Source organism: Oryza glaberrima, chromosome 1 (assembly GCF_000147395.1).
Source record: "Oryza glaberrima chromosome 1, OglaRS2, whole genome shotgun sequence".
Classification (NCBI taxonomy): domain Eukaryota; kingdom Viridiplantae; phylum Streptophyta; class Magnoliopsida; order Poales; family Poaceae; genus Oryza; species Oryza glaberrima.
Genome location: NC_068326.1, coordinates 32,294,061 through 32,314,732, shown reverse-complemented (window position 1 = coordinate 32,314,732; position 20,672 = coordinate 32,294,061). Strand labels below are relative to the sequence as shown.

Genomic DNA, 20,672 nt, shown 5'->3' with positions numbered 1-20,672 from the left:
TTTGACTTTGGTTAAAGTCAAACTGCTTTAAGTTTGACCAAGTTTGTAAAAAAAAATAGTAATATTTTCAACCCAATACAAATTTATTATGAAAATATATTCAATTATTGATTTGATGAAATTAATTTAGTATGATAAATATTACTATATTTGTCTATAAACTTAGTCAAATTTAAAACAGTTTGAGTTTGATCCAAGTCAAAACATTTTTAACCTGAAATGGAGTACAAAATTTCAATTGCCTGATGGCTTCCCTCTTCGTTGTGTTTCCGTGAAAGTTGAAACTCCAAACAATCGACAAGGTCCGCAATCAGCACTAAATTTAAATTTTTAAAACTTAATTTTGATATATTTTCATCGAATTTAAATTTAGAACTTCACGTTGATGTATTTTTAATCTAAGTGTTTTCAGCATTACCATTAATCATTAAGAACATATATATATATATATATATATATATATATATATATATATATATATATATATATATATATATATATATATATATATAAGTTACTCACAAATTATTATTTTTCCTAATAAGCCATACAGCTTATAATCAGCCTACGCTGCTTAGATAAGTAAGTAATCTTCGTTTCTATATTAACAAACCACATTTGGGCTGCGTTCGAGCGCAGGAGAAAGAGATAAAGATAGTTCTGTGTTCCACACGCACGCTTCCCGAACTACCAAACGGTGTGTTTTTTGCAAAAAAAAATTCTATAGAAAAGTTGCTTTAAAAAATTATATTAATCCATTTTTGAAGTTTAAAATAATTAATACTCAATTAATCATGTGCTAATGGCTCACCTCGTTTTACATATCTTCTCAATCTCCTTAATCCCCTCCTTCTCAAACACACCCTTACTTGAGTCAATGTGAAGCAATCGTCCAAAAATGCCCCGTATGGGGCCGGCTATTATACACTCTGTTCTGCAGTGACAGCCTTTCCTTGGGGAGAGCCGAGAACACGGACACGCGGCGAATCATTTCCAGTTAAACTGACGAAGGGATAAAAGGATCATTTTGCTCTCAAAAAGTCAAACATTGTCTGTTCGTAAAATGTGGACGACTTTAGTTATACAAAATCCTCAATTGTCACAAGGCCCTTCGCTCTCAAGCCATTTTCAAGGGGTTGTTTGGCAAAATAATCACCTCGAATCGGGGGAGAAATTGAACTAGTATTCCCCTCAATCGCCTTTGATTGGAGGGGATTAAGTATGGTTACTCTATTAGCTATTCATCTGCCACAAGCATGCCGCTCCACAGTATATGGCCTATCACACACACACACACACATATATAGAGAGAGAGAGAGAAATATTACCAGTCCATCTAGATTTGCAGTACTTAACATTAATGTAGAGGTAATCTCCTTTAGGACAGGGGAGTAACACACATAAAATAAACATAACTGGTTTGGAACATCTGGCATTGCATTACAGAAAGCATATAGCATTGCACACAGCAGAAGCTCTCGCAAATCGTAACACCATGCACCGTGCTCTGTAATTAGTACCATCTAATGACTCCTTACTGAGTGTTGATGTAGGTCCAGTGACGATTAATGGACTCTTAACTTTCATAATATTCCGACAGCAGATAAATTACAAGAACTCGAGAAGCTCAGCGATACAAGCTATCAAAAGATACCTCATGGCTTGAGATACTTGTCCTGAATGACAGTAAGGCAATATGCCATATTCATTGTGTAGTAATCTTCAAGATGAGATCTTAATTAATGTCCTTTGGGAACTCTCCCATCCAAGGTGTGTACAGAAAAGACTCTTCAATGAATGGCTGGATACCCATACATCCTCCATAATATTTTGGGCCAAGATTGCCCAAGTCTTGAATCTTGCCAAAGCCTCTAAACTTCATGGTATTTAAGTGGTATGCCAGTCCTCAGCTCAATGAGTGACTTGAGAAAACAACTTCCTTGTAAGGGTGAAATCCTAGAAAAGTAATTCTACCGTAGCGCAAATTTCTTTCGTCTGTAGTGTTGATAAAATTATCATTGTCAGAGTCCCAATCAAAGTTTTGTTCTTCTATTGCCTCACTGTTGTCATGTCCGTACGCATCAGGATATTCATGATAGTTAATATCTTGTAAGGTCCAGGGCCCATCAGTTTGCTGAAATGCATGTATGACCAGACAGCTAATAGCGTTCTTCTGCACCCACTCCATTTTTCCGTACGATTCATCAAGAATATAAATTATGTCTGGATCATCAAAGAATGTACAGTACACCCTCTTCTGTGATAGTCCCATATAAATATTTGACTCCTCGTACCGTTCAATCTCTACTGGTGGTTTAATTATTCGATACTTGCCATCTGACAAAGATATTCTGCAAATATTGGAAAACTTAGAAATATTAAAACATGATAAAATTGAGTGATACTATTTGTTAATAAAGAAATAAATTATAATACTTATCAGTGAGACTACCTCATTACAAAGTTGGTTTGACAGCGTACATAAAGTACTCCCCGCCATTAGACAGCATTGTGCAGAAAATTTGGAAAATCTCGTCGTATGATAGCCAAAGATCCTGCAGCCTCCCCTTCTCGAACAAATGATCTCTCCTCCCATTGCCTCGTCCTTGTTGAGAAAACATGCAGAACGCATGTTGACGGTGGCCATTCTATTCCCTCTATTGCAGGATTCAACTCAGAGCGATGGCGGAAGACATCAACATAGGGGATTTGAAATACCTCAAAGTGTGACGACAAGGTGGGGTCAAAGGCAAGGTACAAATTGTCTAAGTGCATGATCCCAATATCAGGCCTTGGAGGTGGAGGCAATTGCACCCACTGTCTTGTAGCCGGGTTAACCACATAAAACTGCTTCATGCCGGGACGACTGATATGGCTGTAAAGCAAGAGGAGCCCATTGCAGTGGCCCCTAACTATGGATGTGAGAGGCAAATAGTTGATGTTGCCAGATATTGTGGGGCCTGTCGAGGGGCGGGCGAAGAATTCTGACAAACCTAGATCATGAAAGTTGATGAATATGCCGCCTACTGAGTGTGGGAGGAGGTCCACACGCAGCATGCGATGAGTGTCGATGATGGTGCACCAGAGTTTGCAGACACAGCGAGACATGGCAAGGTCATGTGGCGCAAGACAACGGAGGACGATTGTAAGCACATCGTCAGGCAGAAGCTTTGCCATGGACTCCTGCTTTTCTGACATACTAAGGTGATATGTTTACTGCAATCCACCCAATCAACACAACCCCACCAGCATGTATCTGCACAATTGAAAGAAACTAAGTAAGCTTGGCTAAACAGAATGGAAGAAACAACTAACAAGAGATGCCCAGGAGTTTGGGTGAGACCGACTTTTGGATGGATTCAAATTGTATTGTGCTCTTGTCTGGCGAGTTTAACGGCGTTCTGTTCATTGTTTGCCAATATACGAGCACTACAAATTGGCAGTTATTCATGCAGTTGCAGCAACTGGTAATGTTCTAGGACATAATTTATCAGTCCCGGGTACTAGCACATTTCCAGACCAGACCCCGCTCAGAAACAGTAGCACCATGATATACCGGACCAGACCAGACCAGACCAGTAAAGTAATGAATAATCTGTATGTATAAAGCAGTCCCCCTAACAATACAGTAATATGTGTGCCGTTTATAAAATTAGTTGATATGTCGAGAATATCTGATCTCGTGAAGTCATGAACTACTAGTAATAACAATCGATCATATGAACTGATCAAGTACGCGTAAAACAAACCCACTTAGATCATGATCCTTCCTAGGTATGCACCTTGATATCGGGATAATGCCCTGTATCAGAACCCCAATGATTCTGTTGTTGGCAGACAGGAGGGGAGGGAGAGGGACAATGGGGGAGGAAGAGAGAGAAGGGAAGTTCACCTCAGTGTCACCTGGTTCACGGGATGACGCCGCGACGGAGCAATTCGCGGGGGTCGCGGTGACTATGACCGTCGCCGTACGGATCGAAGATAGGGTCGTGATTGGCGACCCCTTTCCTCTGCTCCGCAACTCTCCCCCCTCTCGTCTGCTCTCTCGTCTGCCTTCTGAGAACCAGATCCAGGGGGGCGGTGAGCCAGAGTGAGTAGAGGCGGCGCGAGGAGAAGGAGAACCAAGAGTCTTTTACCCCTATGCAACTAAAGAAAGTTACTACTTGCCTGTGTCACAAAAAAATTTGAAGTCACCTGTATGTCATGAGAAAAACTTTCGTGTGCCATTCCGTCCACCTTCTATTAGAACTTAACATTTCCATAGCTTTGACATATGGGACTCATGTATGAAAATGACTAATTTGCCCCTCAAGGATTTTCAGCTCTATTCCTCCTTTAATCCTCCTTCTCTTCATCTCTTCTTTCTTCTTGCGCACAGGGAGAAGGAGAGAGGGCGTGAGCAGAGGAGAGGGAGGAGCCCCGGCGGCTGGTGCTTGTCGGTGACGGCGGCCGGAGGTCGACGCCGGGAATGGAACGGCGGCGGCCGGGGAGGCAAAAGAGGGAGGCGGCCGGGAGGAAGAGAGAGAGAGAGAGAGACGACGGCGGGCGGTGGCACGGCGTCGTGCAGCGGCGGTGGAAGCAATGGGAGACGGCGGCAAAGCGGCGGGCGACGACGGCTATGCAACGGCGGCGGCTAAAATGGCGGCGGCGGTGTTTGCTCCGGGGGTGCCACGATGCGCCCCCAGTTTGTGCGGCGATGGCATGGCAGCGATGTGTTGCTGGGGCGTCGCGGCGTGGAAGGCAGCGCCGGGATTGCCTGGTCTCCGCCGCCGCAACCGCAGAAGAGACGGCCGGGGAGGAGGAGGAGGAGGATCGGGCGCGGCGGGGCACGACGGAGCGCGGCGAGCAGCCTCGCCACGGATCGCATCGCGGGAGGCTGCGGGTCACCGGAGGAGGAGGACGAGGGGCTCGCCGCCGGCGATTTCCCTGGTGAGAAAAAGTGGTGGCTCCGATGGGTTATTGTACACAAGGACAAAACTGTCTTTACATAGCCCCTAACACCTCTGTTATGTCTCCATCCATCCAAAATGGCACACGGGTCAACGAAAGTTGGGCTCATGGCATATAGGTGACTCCAAACTTTTTTGTGGCACACAGGTAAACAACAACTTTTTTAACGGCATAGGGGTAAAAGACTCGGAGAACCAGAGAAGCGGGCGGTGTGCCGTGCGGGACCCCCCGCGGGGGGGGGGGGGGGATTGTACATATCAGTCGTCCAAAACAAATCTAACGACTGATTAAGTATCTGTCAAATTCAACAGTCACCACCAGCTAATCCCTTTCAACTTGCCACCGCGCCGATGCCTCGCCGCCGGTTGGCCATCAAAGTAGCATATCAACCTCCGGCGTGCTCCAGATCCATCCTTGTGGGTGGGTTATAGAGGGAGAGGGTGAGAGAGAAAAATGGATCCCCTCTCCTCCCACTAGCCCGTTCAATGTGGCTAGCCATCGCCACAACAAGACTGACGCCTGGAAAGGAGCTCGTAACAGCATTCAACGCCTACCTCATGGTGCTACCATCGTCACCGCCTCAACCAAGCTACCCGTGTCTCTTCAACGGGCCGCCTAGTCGCACCGCCGTCGCCTTCGTCCTCCCACCGTGGAAGCCTCGCCGCCACACTGTCCCAGCCTTGCGGTGCTCCCACCATAGCACGCTCCACACCACTCCAGCCTCCATGCCGACCTCATCGCCTCCTCCACGCCGACCTCGTCGCTTCCACGTCGCGCTTGCCAGCCATGAGCCTTTGTGTCACGTTTTCCATGCACCTCGCTAACCTCCCACCGCCAGTCGTGCCCCTTCATGCCAATATCCGAGCTTGTCGCCTCCACACCCTCTTCCCTGCCATGGCTCCTCTCCTGACCCGGCCAAAGGAGTTGCCTCCACTTCGCTCCCTCTTCCCCGCCGCCAGCACCCTCCACCATCGCGTCGACCCACGCAGACTATTGTCGCCGAATCCAGCAGCATGAGCGGCCACCTCCGCCGCTGCTCCAAATCGTGTCACTGCTCCTCACTGGATTCGGCCGAGGAGAGCATGGATCTGGGCGACGGCACCACCTCCTCCTCTTGGGTCGCCTCAGAACCACCTGCCAGAATGGCACCCTCAGGAGAAATACGAAGCCCCGTCGTCGTAGTCCTTGGAGCCAGTCGGCTTTGCCGGTGGGCTTTCGGGCGGCTGCAAGGCCGAAGGAGGAGGAAGGATGGGCGGCGGCGGATCTTTGGTCGCCGTCCATGTCGCCCCGTGTAAGTGTCGCCCTAGGGTGGGAGCGACACGGACACCCTGAGGTCAGCCAACCCTCTTTTTCTTACTATGCATGAACTAGCATGGTGGCCCACATAGATTACGTGGCTGGCATGATTATATTTTCTATTATATAATAGCATATATGTTTTCTCAATTTATTATTAAAATATATTAAAATGATGACATAATTTTAAATTTTTTACTAACTTTACCAAACTACCATTGTGTAATATTCATACCGTATTGTATGTATGTGATAGTTATTAATTATTTTTAAATATCAAATTTTAGTTATTTCTAAATTGTATTCCTATATGGATTCTAGACTCGTCTTCTAATATTCCTTACTTTTAATTCGGAAATTTCATTGTTTGTAAATTGTATTACTATATAGACTCTAGGCTCCTCTTCCTATATTATTTATTTTTAATTCTGAATTTTTATTATTTCTAATTGTATTTCTATGTGGACTCTAAACTCATCTTTCAATATTCTTTAATTTTTAATTTCGAATTACAGTTACGTCTAAATGGTATTCTTATATGGATTCTCTGCTTTTAATTATATTATGTTTATTTCGAATTTTAGATAGTTTTAAATTCCTATATGGACTCTATACTCTATTTCTAATATTCCTTATTTTTAATTCCGAATTTATATTATTTCTTAATTGTATTTCTATAAGTATTTCTTATTTTTAATTATAAATTTCTATTATTTCTTAATTGTATTTCTATATGGACTCTATACCCTTCTTCTAATATTCTTTATTTTTTAATTTTGAATTTCAGTTATTTATAAATTGTATTTCTATGTGGACTCTAGTCTCCTCTTTCAATATTCCTTATTTTTTAATTCCGAATTTCAACTATTTAAAAATTGTATTTCTACATGGACTCTGTTTTTCTATTTCTTCTATTAATATGATAATTTCTAGGCCGTGAGAGCGAACATGGATGCTCCTTTTTCTGTTACTTTAATAAGTTAATAGATTTAAAATGTATGTATCACGGAGCAAATGTAGATTGTTATTACATGAGAACCAACGCTCTACATTTTTAGTTGCTAATAACTTACTACTTCCTCGTCCCAGAATATAAGAAATTTTAGAGTTAGACACGGTTATTAAAAAAGTAGATAGAAGTGAATGATGGAGGGTTGTGATTGAATGAGTAGTGAAGATAGGTGGAAAAAGTGAATGGTGAAGGATTGTGATTGATTGGGAAGAGAATATTGCTAGAAAAGTTGTTATATTTTGGGACAAATCCGGAGAGCTAAAAGTTGTTATATTTTGAGACGGAGGGAGTATGACTTGCTAATGTTATCCTTGCTCTATGTCCGAACAGCAAGCAGATGGGAAATCTCACGGCCTCACCAAACCTAGCAACCTACTCCCTCCGTCCCATAATATAAGGATTTTGAGTTTTTTATTGCACTCTTTGACCACTTATCTTATTCAAAAAATTTGTGCAAATATAAAACCTGAAAATTTGTGCTTAAAGTACTCTGGATAATAAAGTAAGTCACAAAAAATAAATAATAATTCCAAAAAATTTTGAATAAGACGAGCGGTCAAACAGTTCAAACAAAAACTCAAAATCCTTTATATTATGGGCTGGAGGGAGTACCTATGGTTCCACCCACCTCCTTGGTTCAAAGAGAACTATGATGAATATATAGGTCAACGAAGACCTTAAGCACCAAGGGACAAGCAACCAGAAGCGACACGGCGGGGAAGGCGAGCGCCACGCCGGCGACGCAGAACTCAAGGAGAGCTCCGTCGATCTCGGGCATGTTAACCGGGTTCGCCAGACGGCTGAGGCTCGAGAGAACTGCCATCAGGAGCACGAGCATGGCGGCCTTGAGGTACACGCTGTAGTGGTTGGTCCCGAGGAACGCCGCGTACAGCCCGGCCATGAGCGTGAACCCGGCGGTGGCGACAATCCGGAAGACAAATTCGATCCATGGCCGGCTCCCGACTCCTCCCCCGGGCTGCCGCCCCGAGCAGAGCTGTGCCGCGTAGTACAAAACCAGCGCGACGGCCTCCGGCCAGACGGAGAGCACGACGAAGCCGTCCAAGAACTCGACGGAGACAACCACCGCCATCAGCGCCAGAGAGGCGAGCAGGACGTGCCTGAGGCTGCCGATGATTCCGACCAGAGCCTTCCGCTTTTCTTCGGGGAGAAGAGCCAGCGGATGGCGCAAACCGCCATGACGGTCAGGCAGACCGTCGAGGCGATGTAGCAGACGGCGAGGTCCAGTGGAGGGTCATCATGTTCGCTCTTCTTCTCGGGCGTTTTCAGGTAGCCGAAGACGATGGTCCCCTGCAAACCCAATGCAGCCATTGTACTAACGGTGGCCAGATCAAAGGTGCTTTTGGTTGCCTCATCGTACCCGCCGTCGTGCGGCGAGTTCGGCGGCTGCTCCTCCATCGATGCTCCGGTGTACACAGCCATGCCGACTAATAGCAGCACCGGCACGAAAAGAACGGCGAACACCGCGTTGTCCCTGTTGGCGATGACGACGAGGATCGTGTCCGTCGCAACCAGCATCGCTCCGGCGACCGCGATAAGGACGGTGAGGTCCCTGCACCTGCGACGACCTCGCGGGCGATCTCATGGTGGTACGTGTAGAACTCGTACATCATCAAAATAGCCGCGCATATGAAGGTAGCAATCATGCAGAACCCCTCGATGACAAGGAGGTTGCTGAGGTGAACTTTCTTGTGATTTGTGGTCGAGTAGAGCGGCTTCATGTCCTTGTATCCTGACAGCGCCGCCACGATGAACACGACAATGGCCGAGAGGACCGTCTGGTAAAAGGCTTTTATCCGGTCTGACTAGGATTTCGCCAGCGTCAGGTCCGGCAATGGGTTCTCTGGGTTCTCTCTGGCTGCGCCTGAGCCATTTCCATGGTGCGACGACCCTTCTTCCTCGTCTCTTCCTGTACTTGGTACAGAATCTGGGGGCTGCAAACAGTACGGGAATGCATGGAAAGTCAGCACATCAACAAAGGGCAATCCATTCAAGTCTTCAACCAACTTCAGCAAGGCATTAGACTAGCAAGTTGAGACGATGCGCAACTGCGGACAGTGCAAGAAATCGACAGGAGATGCCAACAATTAGGGATTCATAATCCTTACATACAACGGCTCAGTCTTATTCCCCACCAAATTAAGCACAACAGGGGAAGTCAAAGAAAAAACATGGCATTTACATGGTGAAATTGATATGCTGTAATGGAAATTGTACCTCACAACATACTGATTAGCAATATCCATTGTTATAGGAAATCTAGTCTCTAAATTGTCCGTAGCCTAGGCATTTCTTACTGGAGCAACAAGAATGGAACTTAAAAGAGAGGTCAAGGTAATTACCCGCAACGGCTGTCCTAATTCGACTTCCCCGCTCATGTTGCAAATATAGATCGAATCAGTTCTTCTGCGCCCGTCGATGACAGCAAGGAGAGAGTGAGTCTATGGGTGCACTAAAATGATCTTGTGTAATGGCTTACCGGAGCTTTTCTAAGAGTTGGGATCCCCGTTGACTACAATGCTAGTCTGTTGTGGGGAGACTTGAGCAGGGTCTTCTCCGAAAGCTCACAGGAAACCTGAAAGGTTTCATCATCAACCAATGGACCAACCAATGGTCATTGTGATTCCCCGTTGAGGCGTTGACCTGCTTCACATAGGTGATGGAAATCTAGATGCTAAATAGAAAATGTATTTGAAATTCTGACCATTGTAGAGATTTCTTCATGAGGTAATAAAGGTTTCTGCTACATAAAAAAACTGCGAATGTATGATGTTCAGAACCTCTTAAAAAACCACATGAGATTTTCTCAAACAATCAAAAAGCATGGATATTTTCAGTAAAACCTACTAGTATGTTTTCTTCCTCGGATTTATAATCACTTCTACGTATAGAAATAATATAATGTCGATTCTCCTTTGCAAAGAACAGCCACCTAGAATAAGAAAGAAAGCTAGTTATGTGGATTCACTTGCAAAATGTTGAATTGATTTCTTATTGAAAACAGTCCATGACAGACATAAGCGAGTAGACGGCTATCCAAGGAAGAAATAAAGGGACCAGTCAACAAAATTTTCAACAAACCTAAAATACGCTCATTAAAACCAAAGACCAAAACTCCAAAACTGTTCACAGTGAAGAGCGAAAAATCCAAAGACGTCCCCATCACCAAAAACTTCTACGGTTCAATACTTCTCATCAATGATTGTTTCTCTTTCGAAAATTCAGGAGTAACACTCGGAGGTGTTCCTTTGTAGTTTCCAAAATTGAAGTGCATTGCACTTCTGTACAAACAGGTACAGCTTTGCAATTCCAGAGGAATTAGAAACAAGCAGCAAAGACGTAAAAGAAGGATACAAACATGGATGACAAGAACATTTGAATTACCAGTTGGCTGTTAAAACTAATTCTTTGTTTGTTCTGCGGGGATAGATGTTTGCACTTCTTCTTGTGGTACTTGTGGCAACAACGGTGGTTCAGGCATGTCCTGCTTCTCCTGTTGTGGCAATGATGGTTGCAACTGATCCTGTGGTAGCTCTGGTGGCAATGGGGACTGCTGCTGCTCTCCTTGCAGGATAGATTGTGAGTTCAGGTGCTCATCACCTTGCCACACCCAAACAATATCCTTGAGTGCTGGCCTTATATCTTCTTTGACCAGCTTTCGATACTCCATAGTATCCCCGTTGGTCTTTTTCAACTCAACTAAGAGGAATGAAGGGGTGACCTCAAAAATCTCTGCATCAAGTTCAAGAAAGCCCTTCTTTCCTTCCTTTGGTGCTGCCAATCTCAAAACTCCATTATCCTTCTTCTTAACTTTTAGTTTCAGGCGTTTGGCCAATTCCTTCAGCTTTCCAAGTACTGTTGTCACAGGCTGCCTAGTGGTAAAACGTTCTTCCTGGTGACCATGCGTATCCTCAAAAAACCCAGATAGATTAAACCCTGTTGAGAGAGAAATTATGTCAAATGCATTCAGGTTTGGGAGGCTTAAGGACCCTTGATTTTCCTCAGAAATGCTGCACTCTGCAGAACCTGAGGTTGTAGCTACACCTGAAGAGATGCTGTTTGTTGTGGCTGCCTCACTGTTTTTAGCATTTATTTCAACTGGTTTTCTGTACCAAGTACTTCTCTTTATCCTTGGGATAGAAATCCTAGTACTTGGATCTGAATCAAGGATTTTATGTATAAGATCCTTCAGCTCAGCAGAAAAGTAACGAGGGCATCTGAAGTCTGCTCTGCAAATCTTTCTGTACATCTCTATCAAATTTGGATCATGGAAAGGAAGGTAACCAGCCACAAGCACAAACAAAATTACTCCACAAGACCATACATCTGCCTTTGCACCATCATAGCCTTTCCTGCTAAGAACTTCAGGAGCAACATAAGCTGGAGTTCCACATGTAGTATGCAGGAGACCATCTTGCCTCTTGGACTCAGCCAGGGCACTTAAACCAAAATCTGAGACTTTAAGGTTTTCATTCTCATCCAGGAGCAGATTTTCAGGCTTTAAGTCACGATGATAAACACCTCGACTATGGCAATAGTCAACTGCATTGATCAATTGGTGGAAATATCTCCTCGCAGAATCCTCACTGAGCTTTCCCTCCTTAGCAATTTTGTTGAAAAGCTCACCACCTTTAGCATACTCCAGAACAAAATAAATCTTGCTCTTGCTAGCCATAACCTCAAATAACTGAAGAACATTTGGATGTTTCACCAATCTCATAATTGAAATCTCCCTCTTTATTTGCTCCATTAGCCCAACTTTCATGACCTTATCCTTGTTGATCATCTTTATGGCAACAGCTTGGCCAGTAGTAAGATTTCGTGCATAATACACCTTTGCAAATGTTCCTTGTCCTAATTGCTTCCCAACCTCATAACGGCCCATCAAGATTGACCTCCCATCCATCATATCAAGTTATTGGAACACAACAAAATGAGCAAACACCACCACACCACTTCTATAGAAGTATCTACAAAGTATAGGTAATGAATGCAGCAGATGTTATCCGTCGTCGTCAATGTGATGATCAACAAACTTGGAGTCCTTCAATCTACTATGCTTCAAAACACGGAAAAGCAGCACGGTATCACTATGCAGCACATTCACATGAAGGTCCAGCAACATCGGCTTGATCCAAGCTGGGATCTTGTTTGCACGAAATATTAACTTCCTGTCGTGCAAGCACATCTTTCTGCATTCCCAAGTCCTCTGCCTGTTAAGAGCTGTCATTAGAAAGAACAAACTGAATTTTAGTACACCTACACAGGAAATGTAATCCAAATCCAAATGGATGTTAAAATCTCAAATGCTACACGGTAATTTAGTACTGTTATAAGAGCCACCGGCAAACATCACAGGTATGTCACCCCCAATTTCATTATATGACTTCAGCACCAACCCAGACAGACTATCGGACGGATGCCCTAATGCTGTCAATCAACCTAAAAATGCGGGAAGCACATATCGGCGATCAAAGTACACGTTGAACGATTGGATTGCGACGAAATGCCCCCATTTGGATTCTGAAAAATAAAAGTAGTGGCGAATTCCTACTTGATGTTAACAGAGACTACGTTCTGACAGATCATCAGTTGCCTACACTCAAAAGGAAACACTAAATCGCACAAATTCCACCCAGTCGCAGTGGAATCGAAATCTGACGACAAGCAGATCTCTTCGGGGGGGAGAAGGACCATACCTGATCAGGAACTGGACGAAGACGGGCAGCGAACCGCAGACGAACCCATCTGAACCGATCAGGCACGACCTCGCGGACAGCAAATGGACGCCGCTTCCTCTCCGCCGCGGGAGCTTCCTCCGTTCTAGTTTATGCTGCTCCGCCTGCCCGGCGCTCTCAGATTTCTTCCTCACGGTTGGCGCCGAACTTTTGTGGCTTGACCCCTCGGGATCTTCCGATTCCGCTCCGCTCTCAGCGCGAGGTTATACGACGGCGCGCCGCGCGCTCCCCCACTACTAGGAGGCAGGCAGGTAGTGCGCGGCCGTCTAGCTGTCGCGGTGAGGAAACGGGTGGCTTTTCTCACGTTTTTGCCCCTAATCTCGACTGATTCCACGGGATTCTGGGGGTGGTTGTGCTGCGGATGCGTAGGCTTTGGACAGGTAAATATCGCTGGCTGCCTGGCCCATGGCCCAATTGTGAGATTTTCGCTGGGCTTCTCCCAGAACGGAAACGGAGTACGAGGAAGCAAAAAAGATGAGGTTTTGGCCAATGACTGTTGCTGTATGCTGTTCAAACTATCAATTCTTGCCGTTGGGGTCCGGGTATTACTCCAATCAGGTCGCAAAAAGAGCGATGGCAGCAAGGTAAATCATCCGGAATACAAGGGTCGAGGCCGAGGTCGTTAACGGCCGGTTCGTCGGAATGCGTGAGTAAACGAAAGCGCGACCCTCGACGCTGACGAGGAACGGACGACGATGGGGGGAGAAGAGCGCGAGCTGTCGCGCGTTCCACCGTTCGTGGCTTCCACGCCACCTCAACGGACGACCGCGAGAGGCCCGCGGGCGCTTTCACGTGACTCGCGAGAGGGCAGAGGGCGGTGTCGCGCTGGGCGGACAAGAGGGCGCCGCGTGCCGGGTCGCTAATACGAGCGTCACGTCTGCCCCGCCGCCGGTTAGTGCGTCATCCGTGCTCTTTCAGTGGCGGAACGGCTCCTAGCCTCCTACGCTTTCGTTGATTGGCTTGTTTGTTGGTTTTTTTTCCCTCGTCGTATCTAATGTATCATCTCCCACCAAGGCCAGGAAAAAAAAAAAGCAGGCAACGGCTCTGCCATCTATTGGCGTTGCTTGTTGCCATCTCTTGTTGTATAGCTGTGACGTTTTGTCGTGTGCCTCTCTATAGCCACTACCTTGATGCGTCGTGTGTACTCGTATAGTATGCTACCACGAACCATCGTCACAATTCGTCTGTGGCCATCCGACCTATTTGTGGTAGGAAAACAGGGTTCGTCGGATCGTGGCCATGGGGAGAGAAAGGCCATCAAGGCATCAACCTCTTCTAGATAGTAAATGGGCTGAAAATGCAAGGACATCATATCCGTGTATCGCACACGATAGGATTTAGCCCATCAAAGTAATCCTTATCCGCAGGAATAAGTTCAACAGCCGTCCCTCAACTTTGCGTCGGGTTATCTACAGCCCTCAACTATCACAAACCGTGCAAAAAAAAAAAGTCCCGAGCAGTATCGATCCAATTCTTCTTCGGTTTCGCTAACGTGGAATATATGGGCCCCATATGTAAGTGAGAAGGAAATATGTGGGGTCCGCATCTCTTTTCTCTTCTTTTTTCTTTCTTCTCCTCTCCTCTTCTTGGGCGAGGCTGGAGACTGGCGCATAGCGGTCAGGGGTGGCGAGCGAGCTGCCACCGTGGGATGGCGTCGGGGGAGCTATCGCTGCCACCGCCATCCTCCGTGACAACAGCTCTACCGACCTCCGCGAGCTCTCTCACAAAGATGTCGAGGTCTGCGTTGACATCGTCTGCAGCCACAGCAGCGCCGCCTTGGCTTGCGTTGGGATGGGACAGAGGAGGTCGATGAAGAACCCGCCGTCGAGGCCGAGGGCGTGCCGATGTTGCGGCCTGCTCCTCTGCAACGACAGGGAGCGGCCCCTCGGCGACCATGAGTTCTCCACCGTCGTGAGCTAACTCGCATCCGTTGTCTACCTCCTCAGCGTCTTCGCGCACCCTGACGTCCCCGCAACCACCACCAACGACGACGACCAGCGCGGCTCCCGCTACCGCCAAGGCCAAGGCTGCGCTGATGCATGGTGTTGGGATGATGGAGGCTAAGGCCGTGCCGTTGCATGGAATGATGCGAATCGCAACAAAGTGCCACCCGCCGCCGCTCTGCCCTAAGCCAGCGGCGGCCTCCCAGCCTTCCAGCTCGCTAAGGAAGAGAAGAGAAAGAGAAGAGAAAAAAGGATATGCGGACCCCACATTTTTTCCTTCTCACTTACATGTGGGGTCCATGTATACCACGTCAGCAAAACAGGAGAAAAATTAGGTCAATACTGCTCGGGACCTTTTTTATTTTTTGGCACGGTTTGTGATAGTTTAGATGTAGTGATTTCCAGTGAACTTATTCCTATCATCAATAGTTGGGCTGGGTGGTACCAGCAACATTGATGGGCCTTCAAATGTGAGGGTCTCGTACAAGTACACACCAAACAGCAACACTCATTTCTTCGTTCTCCAAACGTAAAACACTAACATGATTGAACGTCGAGCACTTCACAATCATACCCTAAACAAACACTTCCAACTGTTCCATGCTGCTAGAAGAAACCAACACATGTCATGTACTCATGTATGCTGTTGAAGCCCGGTAAGAATAATGCTGAAATTTAACATAAATGGCCTATAACGACTATCATTTCTCACAAAGATACAAATGGGATTTCGAAGATCCAAATCCAAATGGACAAGGAGGAAGAACCAAAACATATCAACAGATTGCCTGGACACGTGCAGCGAGCAACTGCCTCGTGCTCCCCTCCTCGCTTCCCTGTGCAGCACGCGCCGTACAACCCCATGCCACCGCTCCTCGTGGTAGGGCCGCGCAAATTCCAGAGCCCAGCAGCCCAGTAGGCCATCATCACGCGCGCCTCCACCCGATTCGCGCGCGGGCGCGGCAACAGTCCACACTGCCACTGTGCTCCCGGCCCGCATCGCAATAATGAAACGGCCCCATGCGCGACGGCCGCTTCGATCGGGCAGCAGTGCACTGCTGTACTGTGCTAGTACCTCGGCCCGGCACGCCCACCGGCCACCGCGCGCCACCCTCGCGCAAATCGCTTCGCCACCGGAGCGTCACCCCGCCGTGCACGCTCTGCCCGTCATGGCATGTAGAGCCGGTTGCCGCACTTGCACCGCCACGCCTCCGGGTAGTACTCGGTGGTGACCGGGACGCCGGGCGGCACGGCGACGTGCACCGGGTAGCACGGGACGCAGGCGCCGCACTTGGCCGTGCACCGCGGCGGGTACGACCCCGGGCCCTCCGCCAGCAGCCGCCGCCATCGACGCCCGCTCGAGCTGTGATCCTGCTACAACACAAAACACAATGGATTTACGTATCACCGTCCTTCAACCTTTCACCGTTTTCACGTATCGCTGTGACGCGCGGCGTGCCGGCGTGCTACGTTTGGATGTACTACTACGCATCGATCGGCAGAGACGTATGGTCAAAAGGCGATGGGACCGCCGGCGTTGAACGGCTGTCGGAGAAGGACGCCAGCTTTCATGGCCGTGACTGTGCGCGCTAATGGGGACTGCCATTGCGGGCCCTGTGAGGTTGCCTAGTGTTCTGTGTTGATTTCGACTTGTCATCGATCGCGAATCAACAACTGATGAAAGATGATTGAGGGCCAGATAAACAACAATAAATCGCGTCGTTTCATCATTTTGCAGTTTGAAGTTGAACTGCATTGATCGATGCGAACTTATGGTAGCGGGCGTGTAGAGTGGATAGCAAGGGGGAGGAGATGCAAAACTCACCTGATTAGCGCCAAAATATGCTGTTGCTCGTGTCCGGAAATCTGCAGAAAACACGATAACACGGATTATTACAGAGTGATTTGAACATTTCAACCGATATACTATATGGTACCGATATAGGAGTAATACAGTGAAACAAAAACATTATAGCAGTATTTTCAACTTAAAGCCTGCAATGAACTTATCCAGATTGAATTTCAGAAACGAAGAACTCGCATCAGCATGAGCAGTGAACATATGAACCACGACGACAAACATACAGAACCAAACGAAATGAAACACCCAACAAGCAGGTTGTGGCCAGAATTAGCCAGTGAACTGGAGAATACCAAAATGGAGTAAACAAGTGCGCAGAAGGATGCAGCTCGCTGAATTTCATTACCTAAACGGAGCAGCACAGCGCGCCGCCTGAATCCACCACAGCCACTGCCACCGCAACCCGAGCTGAAGCAGACGCAACACAGGGAGATGGCCACAGCGAAGAAGCACAAGGCCACCACCAGCTTTAGCATGGAACTGCCGCTCCGCCTCCACCTCCCCCCCGAGCTCGCCATTGGCGCCTCCCCCAAAAACCAGCTCCTTTTCAAGCCGCACGCCGCGGCAGCAGCTGTAGAGCGGAGGCTGACCAGCCGGCCAGATTTAGGAAGCTGGAAGGCAGGGTCAGTCGAAGCCGGCCGGTGCCGCGACGCGAAGGGACGGTTCGGCTTCACAGCTGTCTTGTAGCCCTCCCACTGGCCACTGTAGCGGCGTCAGATCTCTCTCCGAATCCAGGCAAAGGCCACCACTGCATGCATCGATCGATCGGGTTTAATACATCAGCGAGAAAGAACAGTGGCACTAGCAACGTACTCCCTCTATTTACCATATCTTTGCATCCTCGCCTGAGTCCTCACTTCGTCACTTCACTTCACTCGTGTGTGAATTGTGATTGCTCAGTGGGAAGCGGGGAACTACTACGTGACTAGTACTAGTACGTCAGTTGGTCCAGCGCCAAAACCTCCTAAGGGCCTCTTCGTTTTTAAGGATTTTCAAGGAAATACTATATATAGGAAATATTTCCTTTCCTGACATTCAGTTCATAGGAATCGACCCAAAGGAAAATCAGAGGAAAAATTCCTTTCATGTCGAATCAATAGAGAAACAAAGGAAAATTTCCATCCACTCCTATCTCATTTTTTCCATTTCCTATGTTTTTCCTCTGTCTATCCGAACACATGTTTACCAATCCTATCTACAGAATTTTTGTGTTTTTCAATCCACTGTTTTACACATTCTATCATATTCTTACGATTTTTCTATTCCTATTTACAATACCGTGATCCTAATAAGCCCTAAAGTTATTCCTGCCCATGGAAAAGTAGGGATAGTCGTAAAGGCTCGCATGTGCAACCCCGAAAAGGCTGTGATACTTGCCAGAAGTTACTCACTCCGTCCAAAAAAAAGATAAACCGTGGGTTTCCGTGCCAATATTTGATTGTCCGTCTTATATGAAAATGTTTTATAATTAGTATTTTTATTGTTGTTATATGATAAAACATGATTAATACTTTATGCGTGACTTATATTTTTAATTTTTTTCATAATTTTTTAAATAAGACGGACGGTTAAACGTTGAACACGGGAACTAGGGTTTAGGGTTTGTACAGCAACGAGGGGTCCAACCAAGGGGAGCTAGTACATGGTCCAAGAGGGAGACGCAGACATGCCTTGGGCAGTGACTAGTAGTACTGTATCTAGCTGGTCTTTCTCGGGTCAAGTGTGAGACTAACGAGCACATGTGCAGTCATATAGGAGTAGATTCGACCGAAGATTTGTGTGAAGCATGACGTACGGGAGGTTTAGCCTGTCTAGGAGTGCTGCAATGCGTCCATAGGTAGCACTGATCTGTTTTCTTGCAAGATGCTACTCCCTCCATCTATTTTTGATTGTTATATTTTATCCTGACACACAGACGAAGGATAAGAGCAAGTTTAATAGTAGAGCTCACTACTTACTATTAGTCAATGTTAAAACTAACATGTATAGTAGATTGGCTATAAGTTTATCATTATTTTCTTCATCCTCTCTCTTTCTCTCACCATGAATTTAATACATATTTCTTGGAGTTTGTGTGCAGTTAGCTCTTGTATGAGAGCCAACACTCCCCATTTTTGCTTATCTTTCTCTTCCACATAAGCATATAGCTTGCTTATAGCCCACTATTATCCTTGCTCTAAGTAATTCTACTCCTCGTAAATAAGCGATTCATTAATATTTACATGTCTAAATGTCCATGTAGCTAATCTTATATGGAAGAATGGAGAGTCACACATTAAATCCGAGAAAGTTATTAAAATGATAAGTTGTTGAATTGAAATATGCCTATCAAAAATAAAATTTTCAGATTTGGAAATATGACAATTAAAAGTAGATGGAGGGAGCAGAGGGAGTACTAGGTACTCCCTCTAGGTACTCCACTCACTCTGTCCTATAAAAAAAGAGTAAATTTTATAATGGACCAGTTTTTATTACCTTTGTTGCATGATGAACTGGCGGTAGCACAACTTTTCACTTTGGGCTAGGTATTATTACAAAAAATTCACTTAACACTAGTGGCCCACATGTCAGTCAGTGTCAGTATCCCTTATCTCTCTCGAACACTGGTGGCCAACAATTAACGGATACTCCCTCCGTCCCAAAAAAAACTCAATTTCTGGGTTCCAGTGTTTAACATTTGACCGTTCGTCTTATTTGAAGAAATTTAAATAGGTAGGTCATGCATAAATTATTATTCATGTTTTATCATCTAACAATAATGAAAATACTAATCATAAAAAAAGTTCATATAAGATGGACGGTCAAACATTAAACACGGAAACCCAAAAATTGAGTCTTTTTGGGACGGAGGGAGTATCTACGAAGGAGCTCAGGCAACGCTTACTCAACCTAATCGTAGCTGCTCACCATCAACTTCTCCCTTGCAGCAGCTTGTTGGATGGAGGTTTAGCTTGAGAGATTGCAGGACCAGGAGGGTTGAGCTTGATGCAGGGATGGGTGCGGGCGAGATCGACCGAGTGGCCTGAGCTGACGAAGGTCGAGCTCAAACTTGAGCTCCAGTGCGCAGGCAGGGATCGGAGGAGGTCAAGCTAGATTGGTGGCGCGATCTTGATGGTCTGCTCACCGCTAATTGTGAGCTCGAGTGCGAGGCAACGCTCAATGCAGCTCCAGTGCAAGGTCGAGCTTGATGCAGCGTAGGGCAGGGGCTTGATTGCCAGCCGACAGCAGCTCACTCAAGGTCCTGGTCTCCCGGAGCCTTGCTCATTTGTGGTAGCGACCTTGAGCTAGATGGCAGGTGTGGAGACTTTACAAATTGGGTACAATACAACTCAACGGAGAAGAGAGTTGGAGAAGAACACCGGTTCAATATATAACTATTGTAGATTTAGCAGGCCCAATGTGCAACCAAGGTAAATATTAGTGGTCCAATATACAATTAACTCTAAAAAAATATATGTAACATATATTTGTTTAAATGATGTGTCATATTCAATAACAGATTCGTTTTTTAAAATGGAGGGAGTACAGTTTGAGTGCACAGTGTGACTTAATTATCGTCTGCACATCGGAAAAGTATGTTTGCAATTATAGCTCAGCACTCGAATTATCTGTTTGGACTCTTGGAATTGAATTGATCAATCACCCGTCAATTGATGTTTGATCATGTTTTCAATTGGGTTCTAATCCCTCTTCATTGTACGAAGATGCTTAAACAGAGAGCGGATCATCTCCACAAACCATAAGGAGCCCGGCTTTATTTGGAGCGAAACATTTTTTTTCTCAGAAATTCAACGGGATTGTAGAGAGAATCTACTATATACCACTGACTTTAATCTAGTTCAACAATCTGCCAC

The 20,672-nt window shown here is 46.2% G+C and overlaps 2 protein-coding genes and 2 pseudogenes across 5 annotated transcripts; all 4 read right to left on the bottom strand.

The window, feature by feature from the left end:
* Nucleotides 1–1,273: 1,273 nt before the first annotated feature.
* On the bottom strand, nt 1,274–4,111 carry LOC127769056 (uncharacterized; annotated as a pseudogene).
* Nucleotides 4,112–7,261: 3,150 nt separating this feature from the next.
* LOC127769045 (uncharacterized) lies at nt 7,262–9,759 on the bottom strand (annotated as a pseudogene).
* On the bottom strand, nt 9,631–13,360 carry LOC127769029 (CBL-interacting protein kinase 11). 3 transcript variants are annotated; one of them, XM_052294733.1, is made up of 3 exons: nt 12,976–13,360; nt 10,661–12,499; nt 9,631–9,919 (listed from the first exon to the last, which is right to left on the bottom strand). In XM_052294733.1, exon 2 carries the CDS (start codon nt 12,183–12,185, stop codon nt 10,677–10,679), a length of 1,509 nt encoding a protein of 502 aa, XP_052150693.1. In that variant the 5' UTR covers nt 12,186–12,499; nt 12,976–13,360; the 3' UTR covers nt 9,631–9,919; nt 10,661–10,676. The 3 variants fall into 3 exon arrangements, with proteins under 3 accessions (XP_052150693.1, XP_052150702.1, XP_052150686.1); XM_052294742.1 differs by lacking the exon at nt 9,631–9,919 and adding an exon at nt 9,928–10,208; XM_052294726.1 differs by lacking the exon at nt 9,631–9,919 and having other exon boundaries at nt 10,463–12,499; nt 12,976–13,359.
* Nucleotides 13,361–15,631: 2,271 nt separating this feature from the next.
* LOC127769063 (EPIDERMAL PATTERNING FACTOR-like protein 8) lies at nt 15,632–17,773 on the bottom strand. Of its 2 annotated transcripts, none has more exons than XM_052294771.1 (4): nt 17,645–17,773; nt 17,165–17,566; nt 16,783–16,823; nt 15,632–16,331 (listed from the first exon to the last, which is right to left on the bottom strand). In XM_052294771.1, exons 2-4 carry the CDS (start codon nt 17,334–17,336, stop codon nt 16,125–16,127), a joined length of 420 nt encoding a protein of 139 aa, XP_052150731.1. In that variant the 5' UTR covers nt 17,337–17,566; nt 17,645–17,773; the 3' UTR covers nt 15,632–16,124. The 2 variants fall into 2 exon arrangements, with proteins under 2 accessions (XP_052150731.1, XP_052150738.1); XM_052294778.1 differs by having other exon boundaries at nt 15,632–16,328.
* Between the last annotated feature and the right edge of the window lie 2,899 nt (nt 17,774–20,672).